Raw genomic sequence first — 26,986 nt, 5'->3', positions numbered from 1 at the left:
ATAAATAATAATAATAATAGACAAGGTTTCCCCAGTTTACTGTTTGCAAACCCTGAGGGAGCCCGACACCAGACCCAAGAGCTGTTTTTGTGGTTTACAAGATGTGCAGTAAGTACAACTCAAGCAAATATACTGCTTTTAATGTGCAGCTCCTCTGGTTGCCAAGTGTTTTTTGGTTATTTCTTTCTTTGTTGGGTCGGTAGCCCCATAACATACTTGGAATCATAAAATTAAACTTGCTTTTGATTTTCTGTTTTATTACACACCCATATGGAATTTCTTGAACATTCATAATCCCTTCTCTATTGTAAAAACATTCATAAACAAGAGGGCTCAGCTGTATCAACACCCACACTGATTCAATATACAGTAATACAAAATACAGTAAAATCTACAAAATAAGAATGAAAAGAAATATACAATCATGTTAATCATGCACAACACGATTTTTCAAAACTGAAATGATCTGCCAGCGATTTGTTGCCTGACCTTAGTTTCGCCTGCACATATGGAATATGGATGTGAAATACACTGGCCCACCAGCCACGTCTGTCAGCACTCTTCCTCTTTGGTTTCCACATTCCCTTCTTTTTCCCCCTCGTTTGGGACACTGTCTTCCCCACTTCCTCCACTGTAAATAAAACGATAGCAGAACAGCGTGCGTCCATATGACTGCTACATCATAATATTTGCATGATTACTTTTTCGCTATGCCAATGACAATAAAGCTGACATCAAATTATAAAAAGAAAGATTTATAATAAATAGATCTTTTCAGGTCAAAACCGCATCTACTGTATTTCCATTGAGTAAGATGATTTTATTTTGATGGGTATGGGTCACAAGAGAGGAAGTAATGTCAAACCTTTCATCAAAACTAGGATAAATACTTTAACACACTGTTAAATCTTTGCATTGAACAGATTTGTTCCGCTCTGTGATAATCATAACACATATCCACTGCAAAAAAAATAAATAAATGTCCACACTAATTTTAAACCCCATCATTCATGTGTCTTCATACCTCTTCTGGGTTTCACTTTCAGTGCTGTAATGATCCTCATCCACACAGTCATTGTCCACATGGATGGCCATATTTGTTTCTCCCTTTGATCTCACAAAATTTTCATCCAGACCTGCTTGTTCCAAAGTATTCCTGTATCTGCATTCAACATTATTCTTGGCATTTTTCTGAAAGCATTAGGCATATGGTGAAAATATGAAAGTTACATTATTTTGAAAAGGAATGGATTGTGAATGTTAAGTAGTGTACCTGCGACACCTGCTCAAACAGGTACGGGCGCGCTGTCACTCGTGTTTTGATTTCCTTCAGCTCTCTTTGATAATCTTTCATCCTCTCCAGATCAGCTTGCCTACATTCACAAGAACTCATAATCAAGTTATTACATTCCTGGCTTGTTTATACAATAAAGACATCTTTTGAAAGTGCTCACCGGTGCTGTTTGAGTTTCTCTTGGTAGACCTCTTTAAGACTTTTATGAGGGTCCATTGCCTGGGCTCTCATTGCTACTGCCCTGCTCATAGCTTGAGAATTGATTCTGTGCTGCTTCATCCACTTTGCATTCTCCTGCTCCTTGAGGTCTTTAGCTCCAGAGATCTCCTGGATGACAGGTAGATTATTCATCATTTTTTAAAAATGTCATTATTTTTATTTGGATAATAGAAAATAAAATTTTATTGGGTAAATCAACACTTCATTTTATCGGAATAAATACAATTAATTATATGTGCATACATAACATCTATTATACGTATACAGTTCATTATAAATAATATGGTTTGTCCAAGTTCACAAAATAACCGTAATATAACAAGCCCAAATATGTTGCATACATGGTACAAAATAGATACGAGAAACTATAATAGATAAATACATAAGATAAAAAAGAAAATAACTCAAGTGAACGTATATTATTTCTGTAATATGACATATTTCTGAATATATTTCTAATATACATTTTTTTCTTTTTTATTGCTTTAAATAATGTATTTTATTATTATTTGCTTTATTCAAATAGCCATACAACTCTAATACAGTACATTAACAGTTTTTATTTCATTTAATTTGTGTTTAAATATTGAAAAGATGCTTGAAAGTGCATTTTAGAAGTGTTGAACCAACAATACTAGCCCAAAACAATGCTTAAATAGCTATTTGCATTAATATTATTAACCAATAGCGCAGCCAATGAGATTTAATGAAAAATTACAAAATTACAGTTCTTTCTTTGGAATACAGTGAAGTCAAGAATTGTGCAAAAAAGACCACGAATGTGTTATTATAAAAGAAAATATGATCCGTTTACTTGGTTTTATTGATTTTAGTCATTGAAAAGTTGTATACAATTATGAAAATTTACAAAGCGGCAGGCTCACCTTACAGCCATGGATCTTTTCCTGGCAGCATCTGTTATGTAAGTAGGAAGAGTATCCATAGACAGTGATGTTAGACCACCAAATGAATTGCTTCTCTTTAGATTCATCTTGTCTGTAGATTTCTAGTCATGAGAAATTACATATTAAACTCAAAGGAATTACATTAAAGGAATCTAAACTCAATTCAAATCGCAACCTGTGGGTTTTCTGGACTCCTGTGGCGTGGATGTAGCATGAATGTGCGCAGTTGGAAGGGTTTACAGTGAGTGACATCTCTCCTCTCTGCTGCCTCCATTGCCTTTTGTTGAAAGGCCTGGTAGAGCTTGTCAAAGTCAGGCATGGCAGCGTTAGTTTTAGGTCTGAAGGACAGCTCCTGGTCCAAGAAACCCAGCATCTTGCTTTTGTTCTTCTGAGCACTGCGGGTCTCTCTATCTGCACTGGGTTCCTGCCTCTGAATGGGTGCTGAGGAGGCTTTCAGAGTCTCCTGAGCTCGCAGATGAATGCGAATCTTCCTTTGCTGCTCCTGCTCTGAACCAGCATCACATAAAAACAGTTTTAGAAGATGAGTAAAAGATGATGTTCTAATGTTTAAAATAAATTAAGTTAAAATTGAATGTACATTTTCCAATTACATTTTCCAATTAAAATCGAATTTTACTTTTTGTGTAAACTATTCCTTTAAACATGTTAGATTTTCAATTAAATATGATACATATGTGACCCTGGAGCACAAAACCAGTCTTAAGTCACTGGGGTATATTTGTAGCAATAGCCAAAAATACATTGTATGGGTCAAAATTATCGATTTTTCTTTTATGCCAAAAATCATTAGGATATTAAGTAAAGATCATGTTTTATGAAGATATTTTGTAAATGTTGTAAATATATTAAAACCTAATTTTTGATTAGTAATATGCATTGCTAAGAACTTCATTTGGACAACTTTAAAGGCAATTTTCTAAGTATTTTGATTTTTTTGCACCCTCAGATTCCAGATTTTCAAATAGTTGTATCTTGGCCAAATATTGTCCTATCCTAACAAACCATACATCAATGGAATCCTATTTATGATGTATAAATCTCAATTTCGAAAAATTGACCCTTATGACTGGTTTTGTGATCCAGGGTCACATATGGTGTTTAGTACATACATAAGCATGTAAAATAATATATTATACATTATTTCGATTAAATATTCAAATAAATGGCACCTTTCAGCTGTTCAGAGAACCTGGGCTCTGAGACCGCTTTCGTTATAGGTTTTCTCACACAAACTGGTTCTGTTTTTTCACTTTTATTAGCAGAGGCCACCTCCTCCTTCAGCCTCTCTCGCTTCTTCTCCTCCCTCTTGTGGAACCTGAAGGGCTTCTGCGTGGTGAAGAGGAAATCTCTCCTCTGCTCACGACCTTCCTTCCTCAAGCGCTCTTGTTCATGGATGAGGTCATCATAAAGAGGCTTTGAGACGTGCTCAGGGACGAGAGCGACACGAAACTGTTTCTGACACTCAGTCAGGCCTGCCTCCTCTTTGGCTTTCTGTGAATCCGGAGGGAGAGGCTTCCTCTGTCTCTCTGTCACCGTTCCCAGAGAATTAGATCCAGTAGTTCTTGGTGCCTCGACTCCATTTGAGGTAAAATTCCGCAGAATCACCTTTGAACTGAGGACAAGAGTGGAAGACGTACTGTATGTTTCAAATAATACCTTTGCAAACATCGTTATCACATTTAAAGGGGTCATATGATGCTATTTTAAAGATAACATGGCTGCATCAACACGACTGCTGTTCCTGAAACCACGCCTTCTTTCTTTGCGTGAACATTTGGGCGGCATTATGCTAATATTTCCACATAGTGAGGTAGATATGTGGGGGCGTGTTAGAACGAGGCGTTTTAGGTAGGCGTGGTTGACTCTTAACTTTTATAAAGAATATCTCTTTGGATTTGAGACTTTAGTCTTTGCAACTTTACAGATCTTCTTTATGCACCAAGAGCTTGTAACACTCCAAAGAGAAAGGAAAACTTGAAATCGCATCATATGACCCCTTTAAGATTTGAATTACCTGTGGTGTTTGCGGTTCTCAGAGTTTCGCCCATCATGATCGCTGATGCTCTGCTGCAGTATTTCGGATTTAAGTATGGAGGTGAGCAGGGAGTTCTGCAGGACCCTCTTCTCCAGGCCATTCTGGTGCTGAAGCTCTATCTTCTCCAGCTGCAGCCTGCGTTTGGCCTTCAGAGCCTCCAAATGCAACTCAAGAGATAGTTCAGCCTTATTCTTTTCTTCATTACAGGACAGCAGGCTTTCCGTAACGTGCACATTGTCTCCCTCTTCAGATCTACAGAAATCTAAAGTGGGAGAGATCTGGACAGAAAATCTGTATTTAGTTTGTTTGTTGGATTAATTAATTGTTTTACTTTTGAAATAAGAAAGGAGCTGAAAGAAACAGCCACCAAACTGTAATTTGGTAATTAAAAACACTATTTAAAATGTATTATGGCATGCTATATAAGCAAAACTATTATAAACAACATTTTGGGAGTCTACATGGAATATTTGTACTGCATTAAATAGATGAACAACATCCCACAAACAGATGAATGCAATCCATGAATGCAAGCACTAGCGTAAAATAAAATTTAAACGATTATCAAAACGATTATTTATATCTGAAAGAAAATAACATTTTATGTTATCAAGATATTGACTTTGTCTGTTATTGTTTTTTCTTAGCTAGAGGAGTCGCGTTTTAGATGTCAACAGCGTAAATGCCGTTACTATGGCAACCCCAAACGCGCATAGTTACGCTCTGTTGTTGTTGTTCGCCTTCGCCAAAAGCGATTCAAAATTAAGTGTATAAACAATAACAAAAGCAGATTAATCAATGTTAAATCGACAAATACAGTGGAAAATATCAGACATGTGTTTGCGTTTTGAACTCAAACTCTGGTACTCTATTCCCTCTCCCGCCATTATTGATTTTTTCCCCTCACCATTGTCATCTGATCCATGGTGTGTCAGGCCCGATATGAGGACATCATTCAAACACTCATCCTTTAACTGTCAAAGATCAAGACGCACTTCATTTCCTTGGAAGCGGCAAATATCGTGATCTCTGCTCCAGCGACAGTCTCTCCACCCACCGGCGCCTGAACACTGGATCCTGAGTTCACAATTACAGTAATTTTATGTCTTCCAGGAATACTAGATACAAAACAGCATCGGTTTCTCAGCAAACACTGTATGCAGCAGCAAAACACAGATACATGTCGCCTATGTTCACATTTAAATAAACTAAACGCACTTGATTGTGTCCTCCACGACGGCAGATGGCGCTAAAGGTAACAGGCTTCCATCTCAAACACTTCTGAACAAGAGCGGGGAAGTGAAAGGAGTTTAAAAGACACAACACTGTCATTTAATAGTGCTGTATGCAGTGTTGGGGGTAACGCATTACAAGTAACGCGAGTTACGTAATCAGATTACTTTTTTCAAGTAACTAGTAAAGTAACGCATTACTTTTTAATTTACAAGAGAATATCTGAGTTACTTTTTCAAATAAGTAACGCAGGTTACTTTTTTTTCTCCAATTTATTGACTGTACAGACGTAAATTTACTTTCCCTTCAGCCTGAGGCTTATTCATTTCACTTTTGGTGTGAAAAGGCTTTTATACTTGCCAAAAATATAACATTTTTTATTTTAAAAACAAACAAGCAAGCCCTGTCCAGATTTAAAAAGTAATGCAAAAGTAACGTAACGCACTACTTTCCATAACAAGTAACTAAGTAACGTAATTAGTTACTTTTGTATGGAGTAACGCAATATTGTAATGCATTACTTTTAAAAGTAACTTTCCCCAACACTGGCTGTATGTGACATACATTTCCCGTGTAAAGTGAAGACAGATGAAATGTTTTGGAAATGCCCATGATTCATTTTCAATCATTTTTGTGGCTTTTAAAATCCGGAAGGAGTGTAGCAAACAGAACTCTTACGTATTCTCGTACAACAACAACATGGCTGGATGGTGATAGATAGAATACCGTCGTTGTCAACAACAGGACAAATAGGACGAAACGTTTTAGATATTTACTTTAAGGCTTGATAGTTGTAACAAGTTGTTTCACGTCTGTTTTTCCGCTAGAATGTTCACTTTCGCGAAAGCTAAGCTAGCAGTGCTCGGGATAGGACGGCGGTGTGTTGCACTGAGGGCGTTCAGCGGAGCGCGTAGAGGATTCGCGTCCTCCGAGCGCCATGAGGAATCCAGCACTTCTGAAAACCAGCTCTTTGACATTATAATATCCGGCGGGGGGATGGTGGGCACCGCTATGGCATGTTCGTTGGGTGAGTGAGTGTCCCTGTCATGCACACAGCCTGCTTTTGCCCTCATCTCCACTCTCCCACGCTACATTTCCCACAAGTCCTTGCCGTGACTTTTCTTTACCCTTGTTTCTCACGCAAAAAAAAAAGAGGTTGCTATTTTGCTTGATGAAAGTGTTTTAGCTGGAGGTGAAGGGTGCAATTACATGCCGTAGGATGCTAAACGTAAGCAGTGTGCAATTAACGCACAGATTTTATGCAAACTTTAGTAAGCTCTTGTTCAGATATATTGGTAAAATATGCAAAATGGGAGAAGAAACAACATCACAGTGATTTAGAAAGGACATTGGAAAGAAAATAAATCATCCTGCATTTAATCTGTGTTCTTCATGCAGGTCTAGATCCAAATTTGGCAGGGAAGAAGATTCTTCTGCTTGAAGCTGGTCACAAAAAAGAGATGGACAGGGTTCCGGAGACCTACAGTACACGGGTCAGCTCCATCAGCCCAGGCTCAGCAACACTTCTAAGTGGTACGGACTTGTGTAGCTTTTGTAATGTTCTTTCTGTGTGGTTCATATGACACTCGTATGGTTCTATAGAGGAACACCTACAAGCCATTTTATCTACCTGGGGTAGCTTAATAATAAGCTTTCTTAGCGTATTCATCCATGTCTTCCAAAAATGGACAAAGAGCACCATTAAATACATCATAGAATTTAGTCCAATACCTGGTGCACTATTTTCAGAGACTCTTGAAACCATATAGCTTTGTGTTGTAGTTGTTAACAAAAACTGTTCAAAATAATTTTCATTCATTGAAATAAAGCTGAAATAGGTAACACTTTACAATAAGGTTCCATTTGTTAACTATATTTAAGGCATTAACTAACATTAACTTACAATGAGCAATACATTTGTTACAGTATTTATTCATCTTTGGTAATGTTAGTTAATAAAAATATACAACTGTTCACTGTTAGTTCATGTTAGATCAGGTCTATTAATATTAATAGATACAACTTTTCATTTTAATAATGTATTAGTGAATGTTTGAATATATGTTACCATAAAATATAAATAACTCATGGGACTTTAGAAATGTTGCCTTGGCAACTAACTAAAATAAATATGTTTAAGTTAAAGTATTAAAATACCTAAAACTTAAATAAAAATGAGGCTAGATAGAAATTAAAACAAAACAAATAAATAAATAAAATGACAAAAGCACAAAAGTTCTTAAACTAAAAACTGAAAAAATATCAAATCCAATTAAAAATATAAATCCTTACTATAATAATATATAAATAATAGTATGTATTGTAATAATTCACTGGGGAACTAACTGTATTGTTTTTATTGAAGTTGTTCTCTTTTGTCCCCCATGACTTTAATTTTTCATACACTATAAAACATTGGCTGAAAAGACACAAATTGTCACAAATTCCGAAATGAAGAAGTACAGAAAGGGTTTGACCAAAAAACAAACAAACAAAACAATAGATTTTAGATGGACAGTAGTAGATGTGATGCCACAGACAGTGAGCTGCCCTGTGTTGCCAGGCTTCACAGTGTGTTATGTTGAATGAAACATATGCTTTTGATTGTGTCCACAGAATGCGTGTTTGCATTATGGGCAATGTTGGGCATCATTTAGAACCAGTACTTTGGGTAATGTGGAGGCACAATCCAATCACAAGGTCTGTGGTGAGGATAAGTACATCTGTTCCATTCAAAGCTCTGAAACTGCACTCCTGTCATTAAAACTATTTACAGTATAATGTTTGTATATGAAAGATTCACCAGGAAGTAGGTCAGTAGGTAGCTTTCGGTCTTGCGCTGTGTACTTTTTTCCATTACTATATTTAGTTCGCTTTTTGTTCTGGTTGGATATCATAAAGGATAAACTTTTTAATTTTGTCCTATTGTGTTACAGGTCTTGGTGCTTGGGAACATATTGCAAATATGAGATGTAAGCCGTATAATAAAATGCAGGTCAGTAAAACCAGTATGCAGTAATACAATGATTACTTGGGCGGTGCCATTATGCAATGATAGGATCACATTCTACTGAATGATAATCATATTTACGCACCACAGTATTACCGGTGCTTCACAGAATGTCCATCATAACATTGTAGTAGTACCATGGCACTTTTTTACAAGTGAAAATGTAACCAAAGTAATCAAATACCACACCAAATGAAACTCACGTCATTTAAAAGCAACTAACCACTAAAGCAAAACACATTACGTGTAACCAACACAGTTATTTACTATGACCTTACCTGCTTATTTTCCTAAAAGCATGAAGCCACTCTATTAAAAACAGCTTTATCGTGTTTTGCTCGTCGTTGTTTGCCTCATCACACTGTAAGCAGCCACCCATAAATTAATGCTACAGAACCACAGCCTCCGAATACAAAACATACATTAGAGATGCAGAACCTCAAACTCCGCATCGCAACCTGACAGTTAAGCTTGGTTTTGCTTGCTGCCACAGTTTATCTATTAGAGTCTTATTTAGCGGGATGACATAAATCCAACTGTGTCTACTAATTACGAAGATTCATGTGAGATGCAGGGAGAGGAGTTAAAAGCTGTGGAGATCACAAGTAAAAGCACCCTTCGTTTACTATGCTGTGGTGGGGTTTCTACTGTAAGATGTGGATTTTTCACTGCCAGAATGAAATCCTGTGGTTTCTGGGCAAACTAAGGGGTGTCAACAGAGTGCACTTTATATAGTGATATACCTCACCCATTATACTTTTCCTTTTTGTTTGTGAGTGCATTTATGTCCAAACAAGGATGAAACTGCAAAGGAACTGAGCTAGGTTCCCTCTTGCCCTCCAATTAAATTCAAGTGGTTGGAGGAAAGCGACTAAAGTGGGCCTGGGAAGTGCCATGTACCAGAAAAAAAAGTGTGGAGGTTCCCTAAAGTGTTAACAGCTAGATTTTTTCCTCCATAATGGTCTGAATCTTTTCTGGTATCTTTGTTGCAGAAATGATTGTGCTAAAAGGGTCATTTTGGCAAGGGATAATTTTAATTTGGCAGCGACTGGAAGTACATAGCAACTCCAAAACTTATCAACAGCTGTGTTTTTCCTATGTGTAAAATCCTTATAATTGTGGGTTGGTCACGTTTTAAATCTTGCATGTAACCATGTATCAAAAATTGCTAAACCACTACTATTAGTGGTTTTAGTATGGCTGTATAACAAGGATAGAACAGTCCTTCTGAATCCATGTCACTCATGGATTTAATTGTTTGCCATTCACCTTAGTTACAAGTCATTTTAGGTTTTTAAAATATAGCTGCATCAATCACCAAGCCCTTTTTGCATTTAAAACCATCTGCATGTTTTATTAACTAAGTTGCAAGGCAACTTGGATGAAACAAACTTAGCTCGACACAGTAATGTTCGCATATTTGTTATTTATTATTAACTTAACTATAAATACAAGCATAAATCGCCACGAAGAATGGCATTTTTTACATTTCTGCCTCACCCCAGTGCGTTTACAGAGTCAACCGTGCAACCTCAAAGGCTGTTGGTGGCTGATGTTTGGTTAGAGTATCTGGCAGAACTCTTCGGCTTTGATGTGTTCAAGTTCAATGAAGCACGTGCTCTTTTGGAAATCCATAAATAGCGCCTGAGCGGTCACATAAGGATAGAGTTGTAAACCACAGCAATAATTTGGTTCTTTGCTTTAGGTTTGGGATGCTTGTTCAGATGCTCTGATTACATTTGATAAAGACAATCTGCAGGACGAGATGGCATACATCGTTGAGAACGACGTCATTGTGGCCGCCCTCACCAAACAGCTGCAGACTCTCTCTGGTAACGGATTAATTTTGATGTTTGATTTATGGATCGATTTATGTGTTTGTTTTTGTAATCATTACTTTGCACACTGAACTTTGATCATTACATGATGATATATCCTTAATCGTTGCTTTCGCTGTGCTTTTTCCATGTTGCTAAATGTTTTCCCCAGCAGTGTCCTGCACTCTCGAGCGCTGAGTGGGCTCCCTGATAATTAGTTTTAGGGATGGCTTGGCAAATTTCACCACAAGCCATTCCTTCCCGTCTTGGCAAAATGTTTATTTGTACTCATACTCCTTTTGAACATCTTTCTTCTTCTGTTTTTTTCCCTAAAGATTCCACTTCTTTGGACGCATCCGTGTTTTTCCTGCTATTTCGATCATCCAGCACATTACTTTTGGTGGGAGTTCTAAAGCCCCACGAGAATTGCCACCCTGTTCGGACACGTGCAGTGGTCTATTGACCCATTTAAAAAAAACATATTCCTTTCCAGCCGTAGCATCTCGCTCGCTTGGGGTGCCTGAGCACGGACAGCATTTTACTGTAACATTTTGTCGTTGTAAATAGCTAAACTGTTCCATGGCTCTGCATTTGGCTTTTCCATGCCATGCTCTGTAAAACAGCATATTTTTAAAAACAGGCCTTTTTTAAAACACATTTTGCATTTAACAGATGTGCGGTAGCACGTGCGTGTTCACCTGTTTGTGTCAAGTTGGTGCTTTTTAACAGTCTGCTATTTCTGCTGAAGTACTAGGCAAAAAGTATGTGCATCAGCCAGCTGTTTTTTTTTTCTCCGTTACTCTGCTTTCAAATCAGCAAGAAGCTAATATTTCTCATCTGTGTGCAAGAACTAGTGTTCAGTTTTGTGGACAGAATGGTTCGAAAAGTAGGCGTAATTCCGGATCTTTTTATGTGCCTAGACCGCCAGTGATTCTAAGAAAAGTGGATTTTCTGCTTCCTTTACTTTCGTTCTCTGTTGTGTCCAGGATATTGGCAGCTGGTCTTATGTATTGCATGGTTTGCTTGTACACCATGTCAGCCATGGGTGACTTGCCAAAGCCGTTAAGACAATTGTTAATGCTAGCAGGCCTCAACCAGAGAAAGGAAAACAACTTTGTATTTTATGAGGTGGTTTGATGATCCTTCATTTTTTGACTTTTGTCACAGCCAAACTCTGTTTGTTTGGATTTTTTTCCCATTTCCCAAGTGGAACTGAACAAGATTTGGATTAATGCTCTTTTTGTTGCATTTTAATGTGCAATGATGTTTTGGGGTGATTATCATTCATTCATTCATTCATTTCTAAACCAGACCATGTTAAAGTGCAGTACCGAACAAAAGTGGTGAAGTACACCTGGCCCCGTCCTTACCATGTCTCTGAGTCCATCCCTTGGGTTCAGGTGACTCTAGCCAATGGAAAGACTCTCCAAACCAAGCTGTTGGTATGTAGAATGTATCCAGTGTTTCCTTTGGTATTACAAACAGAAGAGTGCACCACTACAAAAGCAAAACCTCCATTTCTTAAGGAAGGTATGATTGGCTCTTTCAGATTGGTGCTGATGGACCGAACTCAATGGTGCGGAGAGAGGCTGGCATCCCCACAGTCAAATGGAATTACGATCAGTCAGCGGTCGTCGCTGTTCTGCATTTGTCTGAGGTATGATGATCCTCCAGTTTGAAGTTCAAATCATACAGTATTACATCTCGTTTGTTTTTCTCAACTTATTGAATTCTGCCATTTGCTTGGACATGTCACATTACAGAAGAAATATGGTTGCATTGAATGCATTAACCTTACAATATTGTATTTCAGCCCACCGTAAATAACGTAGCCTGGCAGAGGTTCCTACAAACCGGGCCCATTGCAATGCTTCCTGTGAGCTGACCTTAAGAGTTTATTTTACTTGTAAATGATCTCAGTTGTGCTTGATTTGTTTCATTGGTTCGTCGTGATATCACTTAGTGGTCAAATGGAAAATACATGTGTTTGTAATGGTACTCAAGCCCAGACGTGGTGTATGTGTCTGCTGTGCAGTTGTCTTCAAAATTATGGTGCTCCACTGAAGGATGTTTATGCAGCTTTTTCCCCATACAATAAAATCAGCGGTGACCAGGGACTGTCATGATCCAAAAAGGATTAAAAAAAGCACTATAAAAGTGTCATTGAAGGAGACCATGCTGTGCTCTATTTCAAGTCCTCTAAAGCAGTGGTTCTTAGCCTTTTTGACTACACAGTTTTCAAAGGCCCCCAATATAGGTATTACCTCTGGTATTTTTGTTTTCCTGTTTGTTTTCCAACTTTTTTATTAATAGAAACTGGGAGTGTTGATATGTGAATCAACTTCAGTTAATTTGTGATTCCTGAAAATTCAAGAACCTGAATGCTATTGCAGGAGAAAAAAATAATATATATCTTGTTTGTATGTTTTTTTAGCAGTTCAGTCAAGTTAAAGTCATGCATTAGCTTTAAGGAACAGGCTGTTCTATTCTATAAGAATTTTAGTTCATCATGTGGAAATCTTCCCCTCTGCAGTGCATTTGGTTCCAGATTGATTTCTGGTTCCATTAAAGATTTTTGTATAATTTAAGGCAGAAAGTGAACCGTGGAAAAAATTGTTTACTGCCCTTTACAGCAGCCTGTCAAATGATGAGAAAACTTCAGAGTTCAGTTGGACAGAAAATAATAAATATCAAAAAATGAACTGAGAAACATGTGATTTCACTTTTTTTGGTTTCCCATATAGGATTCAGAATGATTTTTCAAACTTGCTTGCATCAGAGCGCATGAGTCATATGGACTTTTATGGCGCTTTCTTTTAGTCCTTGTCATTTTGCATATTACATGAGAGAAAGAAAGCCATATGGATTTGGAATGACATTAGCAGTAGTCAGTGATTGTTTTTTAACTGGCTCTCCACTTCTCTCCACTCATCTTCCATCCAGTTTAAGCTTAGCAGCTCTATAACGAGATTCTTGCATACCTCATTCTTCTGGTGCCATTTCCACTGTTGTTCACTTCTCTGTTTCTCTCTCTCCAGTGGAGTAATGAGAACCATTCTGAGATGGTGGAGACTGCTGGCTCTCTGTTCCGGACGGCTCTTTCTGTCCTGATGCCTGACAGCGGCTCTGCACGTCAGATTCCACCTAGCGTTGCAGATATTGGCCCAAAGAGCCGGGTCATGTTCCCACTAGGTATGGGTCATGCCACAGAATACATCCGCCACAGAGTGGCCATCATTGGGTATGTTTGCAAAGTTAGTGCATGAAACGATTTTTGGTTTTGCGTATTTGCTGTTCAGAATTTAAGAATGTTTTCCGTAAGTATAGAGTCAGAAGGAGAAATCTCTCAATATTGAATTTATAGCACAGCTGTACTGTTTATGTGGTTGTCTGAGACTTTAAACCTATGTGATGAGGAATTTCATCGGTAATATAGAGTCCACAAGGAGGAAATTTCAGCAGGTTTGGCCAGTCAAGCAAAATATGGCTCCTGACTCAAGGTTTCCTCTCTATATTTTCTGATCTTTCTAATTTCAGAGATGCTGCACACAGAGTCCATCCTTTAGCAGGCCAAGGTGCCAATCTAGGCTTTGGCGATGTGGCCTATCTCACGAAAGTTCTCAGCCAAGCAGCATTTAATGGAAAAGACCTTGGTAAGTGTTTCAGCATCAGCAGCAGTCAAGCCGAATGTATGTGTTCACTGGATTTGTACTTGTGTGACAGTTTTCAAATATATACATTTAATAAGCATTACATAAAGTCATGTAATGAGCTTATTTAATAAGAAACTCATACATTATATAAGCTATATAGTGAAGAACTGCCTCACGTTGAAGAAATGTGACAAGAAACATGAAGGACTTTTGTTGGTTTGGAATTTTCTGCTGTATATTCAGATCATAGAGTATTTCATACCTGAAGTAGCATACTTTTGGTTCAGAAGAGCCCGGTGGAGCTATATGTGGTTTTTCATAAGCTCTTTTCCATTTCCTTATATTGAGGGTGATCTTTAGTGAAAATAACTGGTTGTCCTGGAGCAGTATACAGTGTTTTTACTTGTCACTCATGCCAAGAACTGCTCATAAATTTTTTTTGCAGCCACAAATGGAAATCTTGTTATGAGGAATTGTTGACATCAGTTTCTTTGAAATTCATATATGTATAATTAAAACAGTAACTGATATTTTCCATATTCATCCATATTGCAGATATTTATTATAGATATTTTAAACAGCTGATTTAGGAGGAAAGTCACCTGAATTTTATGGTATGGAGTTTTATTAAATGCGGTAAAATGTTTGAAATTAAGCGGAAAGTACTACCTTCGTATTGCTGATTGAAAGCTTTTAATAAGTATTTAAAAAATATGATTATTGTGTAAATCTGCAGAGATTTCAGCAGGTGTAAATTCTGTACAGACAACAAGTACCAAATGGATAACAGAAAGGACAACTTTTGAAGAAGAAAAAAAGAGAGTACTTCACATGCTTTACTGTTTAACCTTTGATCCTTTGAACTCTAGGAGCCATGCAGCACTTGTTGGAGTTTGAGACTGAACGTCAGCGACACAATCTTCCTATGATGGCAGCCATTGACCTCATGAAGAGATTGTACTCCACTAACGCCGCACCTATGGTTTTACTGAGAACCTTCGGCCTGCAGGCTACCAACGCACTGCCTCCACTTAAAGTATGATCACATCTCTTATTCTTCCCACAATTCCTTCAAAATGTCAGTTTTATTTTTATTTTCTGCTCTGAAATTATTGGACAATCTTCCCTTCCTCCATCGTATTACATTACTTTGGATCTTGTTCCTTTCTTCAGCTCTGTGGCCAATCCGCTCGTGTTCGCATTCATTTCTGTCATCTGTGCCTCTGTTCTGCTTCCAGCTTCAGTCTTCTTTCACCTCTCCAAGTTTTGCTCCCCCTTTCACTCTTCCTCTGACTTCTTCCCCTCTCTAACCCCATTCCCCCATCTTGTCCTCTGATTACATGCCTTTCTACTCTTATCCATGCCTGTAATTTACATGGTCAGGAGCTACTACTATGGTTATGTTTAGCCCTAAATTTACTGTTACCGAAAGTGTGTGGGTGGAGTTGCAGGGCTGTGCATGGTTGTGTTGGCTTGTGCTTTCACACTCCTTTTATTACAGGCCACTCTTATGAAATGGCTTCATTCCTTTACTAAGCGATTCCAACCAGAGGGCCTGTAACTTGTCTTAAGCCTTGAGGGATTACTCCCACATCTGGTGTTTCTATTATAGACGTTACTGTATGTACCTCAAATGTAATGTAAGGACGACTTGTCACCCTTCATGATCAAAAGTGGGAAGATGTGCATTTCTCAAATTAAAACTATAAAACATCAATTGTGAATTATGAATATTGCTTACCTGTAAGTCACTTACCTGAAGTTTTTTTTTTTTTTTTCTTGTACCCACAGGAGCAGATCATGGCCTACGCCAGCAAGTAAAACACTAGCTGCAAACTGGATGTTTGCTGAATCTCTACTGATTTTGTTCATGGAATGTATAAGTGTAAATTAATAAATTATATTTTATTCCTCTATCTTTGTTGGAAAACATTTTATGCCATCTTTTCCAATCACCTATATGAAAATGTAATCTAAAATAAATATAAGATGCAACTCCTGCTCTGCCTTCTTTGCAAATAGAACGTAAATGTGTTCAATAATTTCTCAAACTTTGTTACTTTCATACTATTCAAATTGGCCATTGTATGGTATAAAGTTAAAGAACAAAGAATAAATAAAGTAATTAAATGAAGAATGTAATTTAAAATGAAGAAGAATGTAATTTAAAGGATAATCATCCCTTTTTTTTGTATAGGAAACATACACAATTCATAAGACTGTTAAGGCTGGTCAAACATAGAAGTCAGATCATTTTGTATGTGTACCGAACATGGTTCTTACACGTTTCAGGATGAACATCAAATTTCATTAATCTACATGGTCGTAAATTTTCTCAGTTGTTAAGATTACAACATGATTTATTATGACCTAATGTATTCAGTTTTGTACAGGGACAGACTGGTTGTAGAACGTTTTCCCACTGGCCTGTATAAGTTGTGGAGCAAAACTAAATTAGGCTTCCCAAGTCAAAGGTGTAATGATACATAGCTTTAAGCACATAATTTGGATTATGCTGGAATTGAATTATCTGGTGGTATGCATTTATTAGTTTTTTTCCCCGAGTTTTAAAAGCAAAAACGTCTCCTAATGTTTGCTTTCACAGAGATTTAGTACTGCCAGAATTTGTAAGGCAAAGGTGTACAACTGAACCCCATTGTGAATAAAGTAGTTGTAAGTGATGCAAAATGTATCTCGGCATAAATTTACCTTTTCAATACAATTCCAGTGACCTAAGTCATAATCTACTAATGAATACGAATAAAAGTACACATTTCAGGTCGCACTATCAACCATTTAACCAAATTATCTTACCTTTTATCTCGCGAGAATTCAAAAAGACGCGCGATTATTGGCAGGCAGTTGCAGTTATTTTCATATTTGGCGCGAATTTAAATCGCCCACGCCCAGTGTAGATAATGGGACTTGACAGTAAAACAGCTGCTTCCCATTACTTCCCAGTTCGATCAACAAGGAAATCTATTCATCTCCATGATCATTCTGAGTAGGTAAGCAAGCATTAATCGTCTATATGTTTATGTATTTCGTGTCTACATAGGCCTAGTTTCTGAAACACACGAACATCAAGTTTTTAGTTATACTGCAAATATCTCAACATTATTCTACACTCTTTGAGAGAAAAAATAAATGTAACTTTCAAGAATACCTCAAGATAAGTTTATCTGATGGATCACGTGAAGTTTGTAGGCTATCGTTAAAATCCCATTTAAGCTATTCAACAACAGATTGTTATATTTTTTTATTCATGTACAGTATCACGTCATACACAACATTGAATTGGAAAGCATATTTATAGCATTTGTTGTCAAGAATGCCTCAAAAAATGGCGAAGCAGTACATGATATTTTCATGTCATACATTGAATTATGACAACTGGTAAAAAAAAGTACATTACTGATGTGTATGTACAGACAGTAAAATACATAAAAAGGTATACTGCAGCAGCTTTAAAGAAGCAGATGGATTAACAAGAGATGCAACAACGGCACACTGCATATTTAGCAAGTATTCATGTAATAAATATTTGTACAATAATTCACAAAACACACTTAACATGATACTGCCAAAAATTGGTCCTAAGTCGGTCAGCAGTATGCACCTGTCACAAAATCTAACAAAGTTCTGCTCAATTACACCCGAGCATCTCTGCATGCACAAAGCAGTAACGTTTCAATGCTGTTCTACATAATGACTCCCTGTTCTACATAATGACTCCTTGTTCTACATAATGAACCATCTACAATAACCAACCCAAGTTTAAATATATAAATGAGGTCCAAAGTACTCTAAACTCTGTTTGCATGTTGGCATAAAAATAACTTAATTTTGAATACAGTAACACCTATTTATAGGATTTAGCCATCCCATGTAAGCGTTTATATACCTTTTATAATTTGATAATGGCTGCAGTGCAAGTGTATTCAACTGCATGCCATTCAGTGTTAAAAACCATGGCTGGTTAGACCTTGGCTAAAAAAAAATAAAAAATAGAGAGTGATATGCTTCTGAAAATGTTCCAACTCAGCTCTTCAACTCTGCTATGCTAACCTTCTTAATATACAAACGGATAAGCCTAAATGCATGCATTATTCATTATTATGTAAAACAGCACTCATGTACCCAAGTAAAGTGACTGTACATGTATAATTTGTCCTTATTCCTATACCTGCCCAATCAACCCCAGGTTAAAGCTGCTGATCCAAAACAACTTTCCAAAACAGATGGCTGTAGCTGAACCAGCTACGTTAAAGTGTTACGTGCTAGATAGGGGACTAAATGGAAATTTCATTATAATTTACCATAACCTAAAACAGCACTACACTACTGTGCAAGCACTACTAATAACAGATTACAGCAGAAGAGGCTACAGAAGCTACAATAATAAACACAATGTTTTTACATGTGTCCCACTGCACGATATCCTGCACAACAGCATGAATCAAGAGCTTTAAATGGGTGAGTTAAACATTGAAACTTTGAAAACTGCCAACTTAGATAGACAGACAGACAGACAGAGTGTCTCGGGTGAGACAACAACTGAAAAAATGTAAACATACAGTAGAAATAGCAGGCTGGCCTGGCCATCGTTACAAAAATATAGTGATTTCTTTGTGAACAGTTCTGTAAGTGTTTAGTTGGTGAGGGAGGAGGGCATTATGATACAGGGCTGCAGGGCAGGTCTGAAACTCACTTAAGAGTTATGGAGGAGGACAAAGAGGGGCTGCTTGATCAGGTGAGTTTTGCCCCTGCTTGATCCCTGTGCTCCCCCTCATGCTGGTGTCCACTGCAAGACTGCAGGCTTTAATGAATATTGAGATTGTGGAAATGATCGAAGATGGCGCCGAGTGCCCAGCTTGTCTCCACGTTATTCACCTTTTTAGTAAGCTGTTAAAAGAAGAACATCATTAATCCATTATGCTGCCTAATTTGTGCTACTTCGTCTGTCAAGGAATGTTACCATAGGCTTTTGGCAATTTAATTCTGTATGCTCAAATATGTACAAACACTGAGCTAGTAGACATGTTTGAGACCAATTTTAGATCCTCCCCATAGTGTATTTCCTGTAAATTTTCAGTTTCACATTTTTTAAATTATGATGTTTTGATATTTCCCACTCACCTGCAGAACAGTGCTGTCCTTGAACCCGAATCCCTCTTTCAATAGGCATGTGATATAGGTCATGTCCATGCACAAAAAGGGGCTGATTGGACGGTATTTAGTCATCTTGTTGCACACTTGTTTAAGAAAAAGAAAAGAACAATAATTAGCTGTGCTTGCGAAGGGAAGCTGTTACTATTGCTCAAACTTAAAGTTAGGGATTTGAACAAACCCTTGAGCCTTAGTATTAAACCTTGATGCATTTCTCATCCCACACATAGTCTGTGCTACAGACGAGTTATACATCAAACTGGGTGGCTTGTTGAGGAAAGTGGTGGCAACTACTTAGAGTAGCAACCACCCAGAACACCCTAGCACTAAGAACTACTTTGAAAAGTTTTGCAACCACATAGCAATGCTCATGGCGATGAGTTTTGCACGGGCAAGCACCAGTCACATTTTCTTCCGAAAATGTAAATATTTTGTAACTCTGAGTACAGAATTGGGAAATAAAATATCCAAGACAAAATGAAAAGACTAAAAAATTCCTATGTTGCACAAGAAATGATAAGCATAGTGTACAGTGAGTCCCAGACTGTTGATTGTCAGGCTGCAGTGTGTCAGAGTCTGGAGAAAATTAGGTAAGACATTGAGGCACCAGTACTGTGTTTGCTACAACTGTCTGGCACGTCTTTGTGAAACAGGTCTTCCCAATGTTTTGTTTTTCCTCCAGCTGACAATGTGATTTGTGAAAGTTTGGGATGAGGAGGAAAGTGGGAATGAATAATTTCATACCCTAGGTCGTACACAAGTGCTGATTGTGCTCCAAATCACAAGGGATACCGAGTGTTCCCACAAAGGGTGTGACATTAAGTCCTGCCTGCCTCCAGTTAGATATTGGGCATTAGGTGTTGTCTCACGGTCAGGGAAGAGGGGGGTATCCACAGGGCTGCTGCCACTGGGATAACCAATGTGCCAAATGTGGTTCATCGAGACCATGCGACAGTGTCAGCGTACAAATAATAGCCTTACATAAGACGCCAACTCATTCCCCCTAGCGATAAATCATCTCTGTGGACATTTACTGTTGGACACAATCTACCAAGTGAGCCACATTCCATGAATCAGTTTCAGGCCTCAAACTGATATATGTATCACATTCTGTACAAGAATTCATAACATAATCCTCTAGTAAGGGCATGGAAATCTGAGATAGCGGCTCGGAGAGTTACAAAAAAGGTGAACAACCTATGTTTATGTGGTGGCAGAGCTATCATTTTGTGAAGCCAGTGTGATTGTCGAGAACCTCAAATGCAAATAAGCATTGAGTGTTAATGTTTGTGCAATGTGTGCGGCAGGACTTTGACCTGAGTGTTCTTTAGAGAATGGGAGAATGTCCAAAGTCTTACCTTCTTTGGCTCTCTTTTTAAAATCCCTGACTTCCACAGTACCACCACGGGATCCGTCTAAAAGATTGAGACAAAACAGTTTGTTTAGCATAACTTTTAAAGATGAATCATTTGTTGTCATTCTGTAGCATTGAACCTTATCCCTAATTTAGTCTTACCAATGAGACCAGACTCCACAGCTCTGTCATAGTAATAGGAGAAGGCATAGAAGATGCTGCTTCCCTTGACTTCAAAGGGCTGGTGCACAATCCCTTTCACCACCTGCATTATCTCTTGGTAGCACAACTTATACCCTGCAAAACCTGGAAATAAAGGGTCAGATGTAATGTTATTAATATCTATGAACGTTTTTTTTTTCAGTAATTTCATCAGTATAATGTCTGATGGTCCACTTTGAAGAAATCCCTGTTTAGACAGGAGCAGTCAGTCTGACGGACATGTGAAGCAACCAATCACAATTTGTTTGTTTTTTTATGCTGTGCTGGGGTATATTTGCTCAGCAGTGTCAGTCCCATATTTACCCAGTACCATGTAAACTCAACTTTGCCTCCAGCTGGACATCCAGAATCGGTGTATAAACAGACATTAAGACTTCTGTGGGCGGTCCATGGTTGTGAGGTGGAGACTAACCTAACCTTAACCCTGTGCTTGATATCTGTGGTATCATGAATGGAGAGTGTGCATTTCAAGGAGAGTGCCTCCTTACAACATAATTAGGTGAGTTTGAGGGTTTGCCACAAACTCTTCAGGGAGAGGTTTCCTCACAGGAAGCTCCAAATAGGCAGCTTTCATATGACCTGGAGCTAACTGGCTGGTCAGGTCTACCAGTTGGAAACCATATGGACTGCTTAACAAGGCCCATCATAGCTGGTGATTCTGCACCACAACATTGCTGAAGGGAGAAGAGGCTAGGCTAAATGCCAAGCATGTGATCTTTTTTACATGTCTGTGGTTAGAGAGTTGTTGAATCATTTGATGAGTGAACTGAGTGAACTGACTTATTTTCTCTGTTTAAATACAATGTTTGCTATGTTAGTATTTCTATGGAGGCAAAATAGACAGAAAAAGACCCTGAGAAGTTAATTGAAGCAAAGTCAAATATTTGAAATCAACATGAATGTGACATTTTTGCATGAAACAGTATATTAAACAAAACAAAAATGCAGTAACTAGATTTTATCCATTGAGAATTGATTGAATTGTGAAAAGTAGTCTCTGTTCGACTTTAGAATTATCGCATTGAATTGTTCACAATAACTGCAACTGCTTGAAAAAACAAAAAAGATTTAATTCTGATTTTATTCCGAGTCTGAGGTCACTCACCATCTGGGATTCCACTGACTTTGTAGGTGAGTCCACCGAAGCTCCAGTCTTCTCTGAATTTTTTGGGTAAACAAGAACTTCTGAAAACTTTCCAGTCAAGACCTGAAGGTCGAACATTGTGAGAAATTAATAGTCATCCATTATAGAATAAAGTTAGAAAATATTAAAACATTAATAATTACCATCAGCACCAAGAGCGCCAAGAGTTGTCAGTCGTGCAGCAATTAGTCCATTTCCAAGATAACTGCAAATGGGAAAAGAATAAAAATGAATTTTTCCACTGATGACATATTGTTGGTCTTTGTCTGGAAAGGGTCAAAATAAATTTTTGTATTGTCAAGTTATCTAACCTGTGAGTATACAGCTCAAAAGTGCCGTTGAACATATTGATTTTGGCAATGTAGTCTGGAGGAGCAGTCAGGACAGTTTTCTGTGAAATAGAAGAGAACGGTGCCAATGTAAAAAACTACTGAAACATTCTAGCCAGTATATGTCAACTGTGGATTTGTCTAATCATTATACCTTTAACCTAGGAAGGAAAGTAATCTGAGTTGAACCCCCACCCAAATCCAGGATCCCAATGGTTTTTCTTGTTTTAGCATACAAATGACCTGCAGTGCAAATATATAATAAACTTGTTTAATATCAGTTATTCAAATCCATGAAAAGCATGTAAAAGTATATTAGAAGTTAGAAATATATCTAGGGTTAGCTTACAGTCATGGCCTACTCTTAGGTTAAACTGAATACTTTAATAACTTAAGTCATGTCTGTACCTGTGAGGAAGTTTACTGTAACCCATGCCAAGACCCCTGTAAGAGAAAGAATCCATGCAGTTGAGATGCAGAATTTGAACAATCCGTATCGATTCTCAACTCTAAATAACATGGTAAACTCCAATCACTATTTAAACATTATTTTACATTTGAACCTTTTGATAACTCTAACAAGTGGCTTTGCTATATTAAATAGTACTGCATTAAGATGTAGGCTAATGTCTCCATATAAAGTATACATCTTTATACTGGGGCCATCAAGGACCAGCCCAGGTAATTAACATTTCTGAGGTGTGAAATTAGTCACACCTCATAAAACCACAGGACAAGCACATGAATGTCTGAGTTTGCATGAAACCGAATGTCAACTTAAATTAAAAAAATGTGGAGGATTATTTTATATTGAGCGTAGGAGGCTTCCAGACAAGGTTTAATCCAGACAGCTATATTGAAAACTCAGGTCACTGTCACAATAACAGACACAGGAAAGCTGGTGTAAAAAGGATGTTTCAAAGTCTGTGCATTACATTATGAGTTTAATTTACATTTGTGCTTCAGCTTAGATATGTTAAACAGAGAAAGGTTATAGTACCCTCATTGGTGCCATTCATGATGGTGACACTGTTGTTTGGCACAAAGAAAGGAGAGTCGTCAAAAATTTCTTTGACCTGTGGACACAAATCAGAAATTACATGTATTAACCCTTGTGTGCAATTTCAGCTCTACAATGTAAAGAAATCTAAGAGTTCATGACTCATGTGTTCCTCTATAAAAAAGAAAGAAACCATTTGGTTGTTACAACATAAAATTTCAAGCCGGCTCTTTTTATCTGGAGTCGACGGGAAGTTCACTGAATCAATCTTGGGCAAATTTGTCTGAAACTGGGCAAGCTAGAAACCACAAGTGTGGTGTGGTGGCGTTGAATACGATAATTCAAAAGGCATTTGGGTCCCTTCAACTCCAGACAGCCTCAGAACAGCTGCTTTTGCACAGTATTGGTTTCTCTTCTCTCTTACTTTTCCTGTCTTTCTTTCTCTCCGTCTCGTACACAGCGTGGTTTGTATCCCGTCGGGATGGTTGGTCTCTCTACCAAACTGTCTGTGAAGAAAAGAAAGTCTTACCTCATTCAAAAGGGTTTTGGCTTTTTCTTGAGGCAGCAGGCGCAAGCCGGCAGTGGCTTTCAGAACCACAGGTGTCTGTATCCATTGCTCTTTGGGAATCATCTTTTTTGCGACCTTCAACAGCTGCCGAATGGTTTCTCCGCCCTAGAAAATGAAAAATAGTACATATTATTGCAAATATTCCACAATTCCTCAAAGTGAGCTAAATACCATGATCTATAATCAGGTGAATTGACAACTTCTTTTGTCTACCAGCATCAAGGTGTTTCCATAGTGAAGAGAATTATTAACTGTTTCAATGTACTTGGCTTGTGGTTACATAGTTTGGGACAGGAAGATAACACACCAGTAGAATACTGGAATAAAGCAAATTGTTTTTACTAGAATATCTGCAAATGTCACAAACTAAAGAATAATTGCATAGTCAAGAATTCAAATTCCATACTACTGAATACAGAATTTTTGGTGTTTTTGATGTTGTCTTCAGTGGAAATGTTAAAAAAAAAAATGCTTTCTCCATCTGCACTGCACAGACGAGACTGGAAAAAGTCAAAGCCATTAGAATGTAATAGAAATAACATTTTCCCTGATGTTGTTAAAAGAAAGTTAGTGGCTTACCACTTCGGGCATATCTGCATACGCTGACAGTCCAGGCTTCACGGCATGGTACATCTCATTGTCAAGCACTGGAAGCTCCACTGTGGGACACAGAGACAGGGGACAAATGAAGACATCTGCTATTAGAAGGTGCACATTAGCAATGGACTGTGGACAACTCGACTCCATCTCCTAAGGTTATTGTGCATGAGCAGAAACATTTGATTATTGTATGTATACCACAAATGGCGACCACCGAGATTTTTCCAGACAGGCAAATTAAGAGTTTCTCAAGGTTCAGAGTTTACCTCAGCAGGAGTGATGCCATGTCTCCATTTGATGGGTATTTGGTAGAACCGATTATTGCATTATCAGCTTAAACCCATAGTCTTTAACATATTGCTCAGGGTTGCAATTTATTAAATGAAACTGCAGCTGCTTATTACCCAACTTTCTCCATCCCTCTTTCCTCTTCCCATCCCTGTGTTTCTGTTTGCCTTCACACCATGCAGCGAATGAACCACGGCAAACACAGACACAGTAAGCAGACGTGCTATGACCCACAGGCTCCTGAGAGGGATGCAGCGAGAAAGCGATCGAGAGAGAGAGATGGAGAGGGCAGCCGTTTACAGAGTCTGCAAGGCGGGACTCTTCAAGATCCTTCTGAGTTCATGGTGTAAGCTACACTGAAGCATGGATGTTAGTCAGGATCATCAGAGCAATACATCTGGAGAGGAAAATATTCAAATTCTAGCTACAAGAGGAGCAAGTAAGTTATCTGGGGAACTGCAGAGCTCATTTAGTGTGCAAAACAAGGAATATGGAGAAAGGACATGGAAAGACTTACCTGGGTCTTTTTGAATGAACTTGTAAATATGGACACGGGTGCCAGTGCTGCCAGCATCAAACATGATCCCATAAAAGGTGCGACTGAAGTTGACTGGATGAGGGGCCACTGCTTCCATCTCCACAGGTACCTCTGGAGGAAGCTGATTGTCCATGTTGGCATGGTGATTGAACGCACGGTAGCGGTTGTACATATGGTGGTTGTAATATGTTGCCTCTGCCAGGAAGTACCCGGCAAATAGCCACATGGACACCACCGTCAGGAGCAACATATGCTGAGACATGGTTTCTTTCTCCCACGCCGATACTGCAAACAGCTGAAGGCTTGACTGGTGGTTTCTTGAAAAAGTGACTCAAGAGTTTTTATGGAGGAGGATGTGTTTGCTGTTTTTGCCCGGTCTTGAGGGTGTACAGATGCAGCAAAAGTCTACAGAAAAGACGAAGAAGAGAAGAAAGAGAAGATGGAGAGAGCCAGTAGGAGAGGGTGAACACAGAGACACACTCGGGACTGGAAGGTCATCTGTTTACAGTATATAAAGACATAAGTGCTTGGCAGGGGGCCATGCCAAACAACAGCATCCACCAATCCTGAGCCTCGTCATCGCAAGCCCTCTGAAATCCATCCTCCACCATCCCCTCCCCTTATTTATAAAAATGGACATGGAATACCTGCTGAAGAGTGCTGTTTCTTCCTCGTCAATTATATGTAAGGCGTTCAAATTGGCAATACCCTCTCATACCCTCCCCCATCATCTGAAGTGGCTTAGATGCTGCTAAAATGTCTTCAGAAGAACAAAAGAAAGTATATATTAAGACTTCAAAACCAGCTGGATTGCTAGGAGTAAATGCATTGGTTTAAAAATACATTTTATGGGTGTACTTAATTAAAACTTACAGCTTTACTTTCTACTTACAGCCAGTCTTGTTACTTCACCACTTTTTCTTTCTGCTAACAAGCGTTTAAACCTACTCATGCAAGCTTTCAATTGCTGCAAGCCAGTTTCCTTTCCAGTAATAGTAGTTATATCATGAACAGCCTCCTAAACCTACTCATGCAAGCTTTCAATTGCTGCAAGCCAGTTTCCTTTCCAGTAATAGTAGTTATATCATGAACAGCCTCCTAAAGAATCTTAAATGGACTTTTAACTGGGATCTTGAGATTCCGTGTTACATGTAGTTAATTTAAGTTATTTGCCTCATAACTTCTAAAATAGGGCTTTTCCTCCTTTGTTCACTTTAAAAGAGGAGTAAAGAGATGTAGACATTATCTAATTTATTGTAGGAGTTTGTGGCAAGGGTATAAAATGGCATTATTATCATTAAACTTCAGAGCTCAAAAACAGGGTAGACAAATTATTTCTTGTGTTGTTTTCACATCAGTTGCCAGGTATTTTGGCACAGCAGTTGGTAAACTTCAGTGTCTGTGTACTTTCTGTGCCCACAGAGTAGTGGAAGATCCTGTACCCAGGACATGTATGGTCAAACTTTAGAATCAAAACACTTCACAGTTTTCAAGGGAAATGACTAAATTGACCAATATATATATATATATATATATATATATACAATATATATATATATATATATATATATATATATTATCACCTTA

The 26,986-nt window shown here is 38.1% G+C and overlaps 2 protein-coding genes and 1 pseudogene across 3 annotated transcripts in view; 1 reads left to right on the top strand and 2 right to left on the bottom strand.

Moving 5' to 3' along the window:
• Positions 1–364: 364 nt before the first annotated feature.
• On the bottom strand, positions 365–5,399 carry LOC107662647 (protein FAM161B-like; annotated as a pseudogene).
• Positions 5,400–6,261: 862 nt separating this feature from the next.
• On the top strand, positions 6,262–16,175 carry LOC107662636 (ubiquinone biosynthesis monooxygenase COQ6, mitochondrial-like). The gene is made up of 11 exons (XM_016452717.1): positions 6,262–6,734; positions 7,106–7,240; positions 8,644–8,702; positions 10,423–10,549; positions 11,846–11,976; positions 12,084–12,191; positions 12,348–12,416; positions 13,489–13,775; positions 14,072–14,187; positions 15,057–15,223; positions 15,979–16,175. Exons 1-11 carry the CDS (start codon positions 6,536–6,538, stop codon positions 16,006–16,008), a joined length of 1,428 nt encoding a protein of 475 aa, XP_016308203.1. The 5' UTR covers positions 6,262–6,535; the 3' UTR covers positions 16,009–16,175.
• A 1,780-nt stretch (positions 16,176–17,955) lies between these two features.
• Positions 17,956–26,986, bottom strand: part of entpd5a (ectonucleoside triphosphate diphosphohydrolase 5a) — a 17,735-nt gene continuing 8,704 nt past the window's right edge. Inside the window, exons 2-14 of one of the 2 annotated variants that reach the window (XM_016452707.1) lie at positions 25,379–25,804; positions 24,553–24,632; positions 23,935–24,078; positions 23,406–23,481; positions 22,814–22,849; positions 22,560–22,648; positions 22,388–22,467; positions 22,220–22,281; positions 22,038–22,139; positions 20,873–21,016; positions 20,715–20,771; positions 19,327–19,442; positions 17,956–19,092 (exon numbers count right to left, since the gene is read on the bottom strand). In XM_016452707.1, the coding sequence (XP_016308193.1) occupies positions 19,009–19,092; positions 19,327–19,442; positions 20,715–20,771; positions 20,873–21,016; positions 22,038–22,139; positions 22,220–22,281; positions 22,388–22,467; positions 22,560–22,648; positions 22,814–22,849; positions 23,406–23,481; positions 23,935–24,078; positions 24,553–24,632; positions 25,379–25,661 (1,353 nt within the window). In that variant the 5' untranslated portion in view covers positions 25,662–25,804 and the 3' untranslated portion in view covers positions 17,956–19,008. Of the gene's footprint in view, positions 19,093–19,326; positions 19,443–20,714; positions 20,772–20,872; positions 21,017–22,037; positions 22,140–22,219; positions 22,282–22,387; positions 22,468–22,559; positions 22,649–22,813; positions 22,850–23,405; positions 23,482–23,934; positions 24,079–24,552; positions 24,633–25,378; positions 26,120–26,986 lie in introns of those variants that run through there. The other variant, XM_016452706.1, reaches the window with a different exon arrangement.

Source organism: Sinocyclocheilus anshuiensis, unplaced genomic scaffold, assembly GCF_001515605.1.
Source record: "Sinocyclocheilus anshuiensis isolate Anshui unplaced genomic scaffold, SAMN03320099.WGS_v1.1 scaffold715, whole genome shotgun sequence".
In the NCBI taxonomy this organism is placed as follows: Eukaryota; Metazoa; Chordata; class Actinopteri; order Cypriniformes; family Cyprinidae; genus Sinocyclocheilus; species Sinocyclocheilus anshuiensis.
The sequence above is the reverse complement of the archived record's forward strand: the minus strand, read 5'-3'. Positions and strand labels throughout refer to the sequence as shown.

Bases quoted from the DNA above. Each gene is read 5' to 3' on its own strand.
- LOC107662636 (XM_016452717.1), top strand. From the start codon at position 6,536: ATGTTCACTTTCGCGAAAGCTAAGCTAGCAGTGCTCGGGATAGGACGG. The intron at 8,703-10,422 runs GTCAGTAAAACC...TCTTTGCTTTAG, and splicing joins AGCCGTATAATAAAATGCAG to GTTTGGGATGCTTGTTCAGA. The intron at 14,188-15,056 runs GTAAGTGTTTCA...TTTGAACTCTAG, and splicing joins ATTTAATGGAAAAGACCTTG to GAGCCATGCAGCACTTGTTG.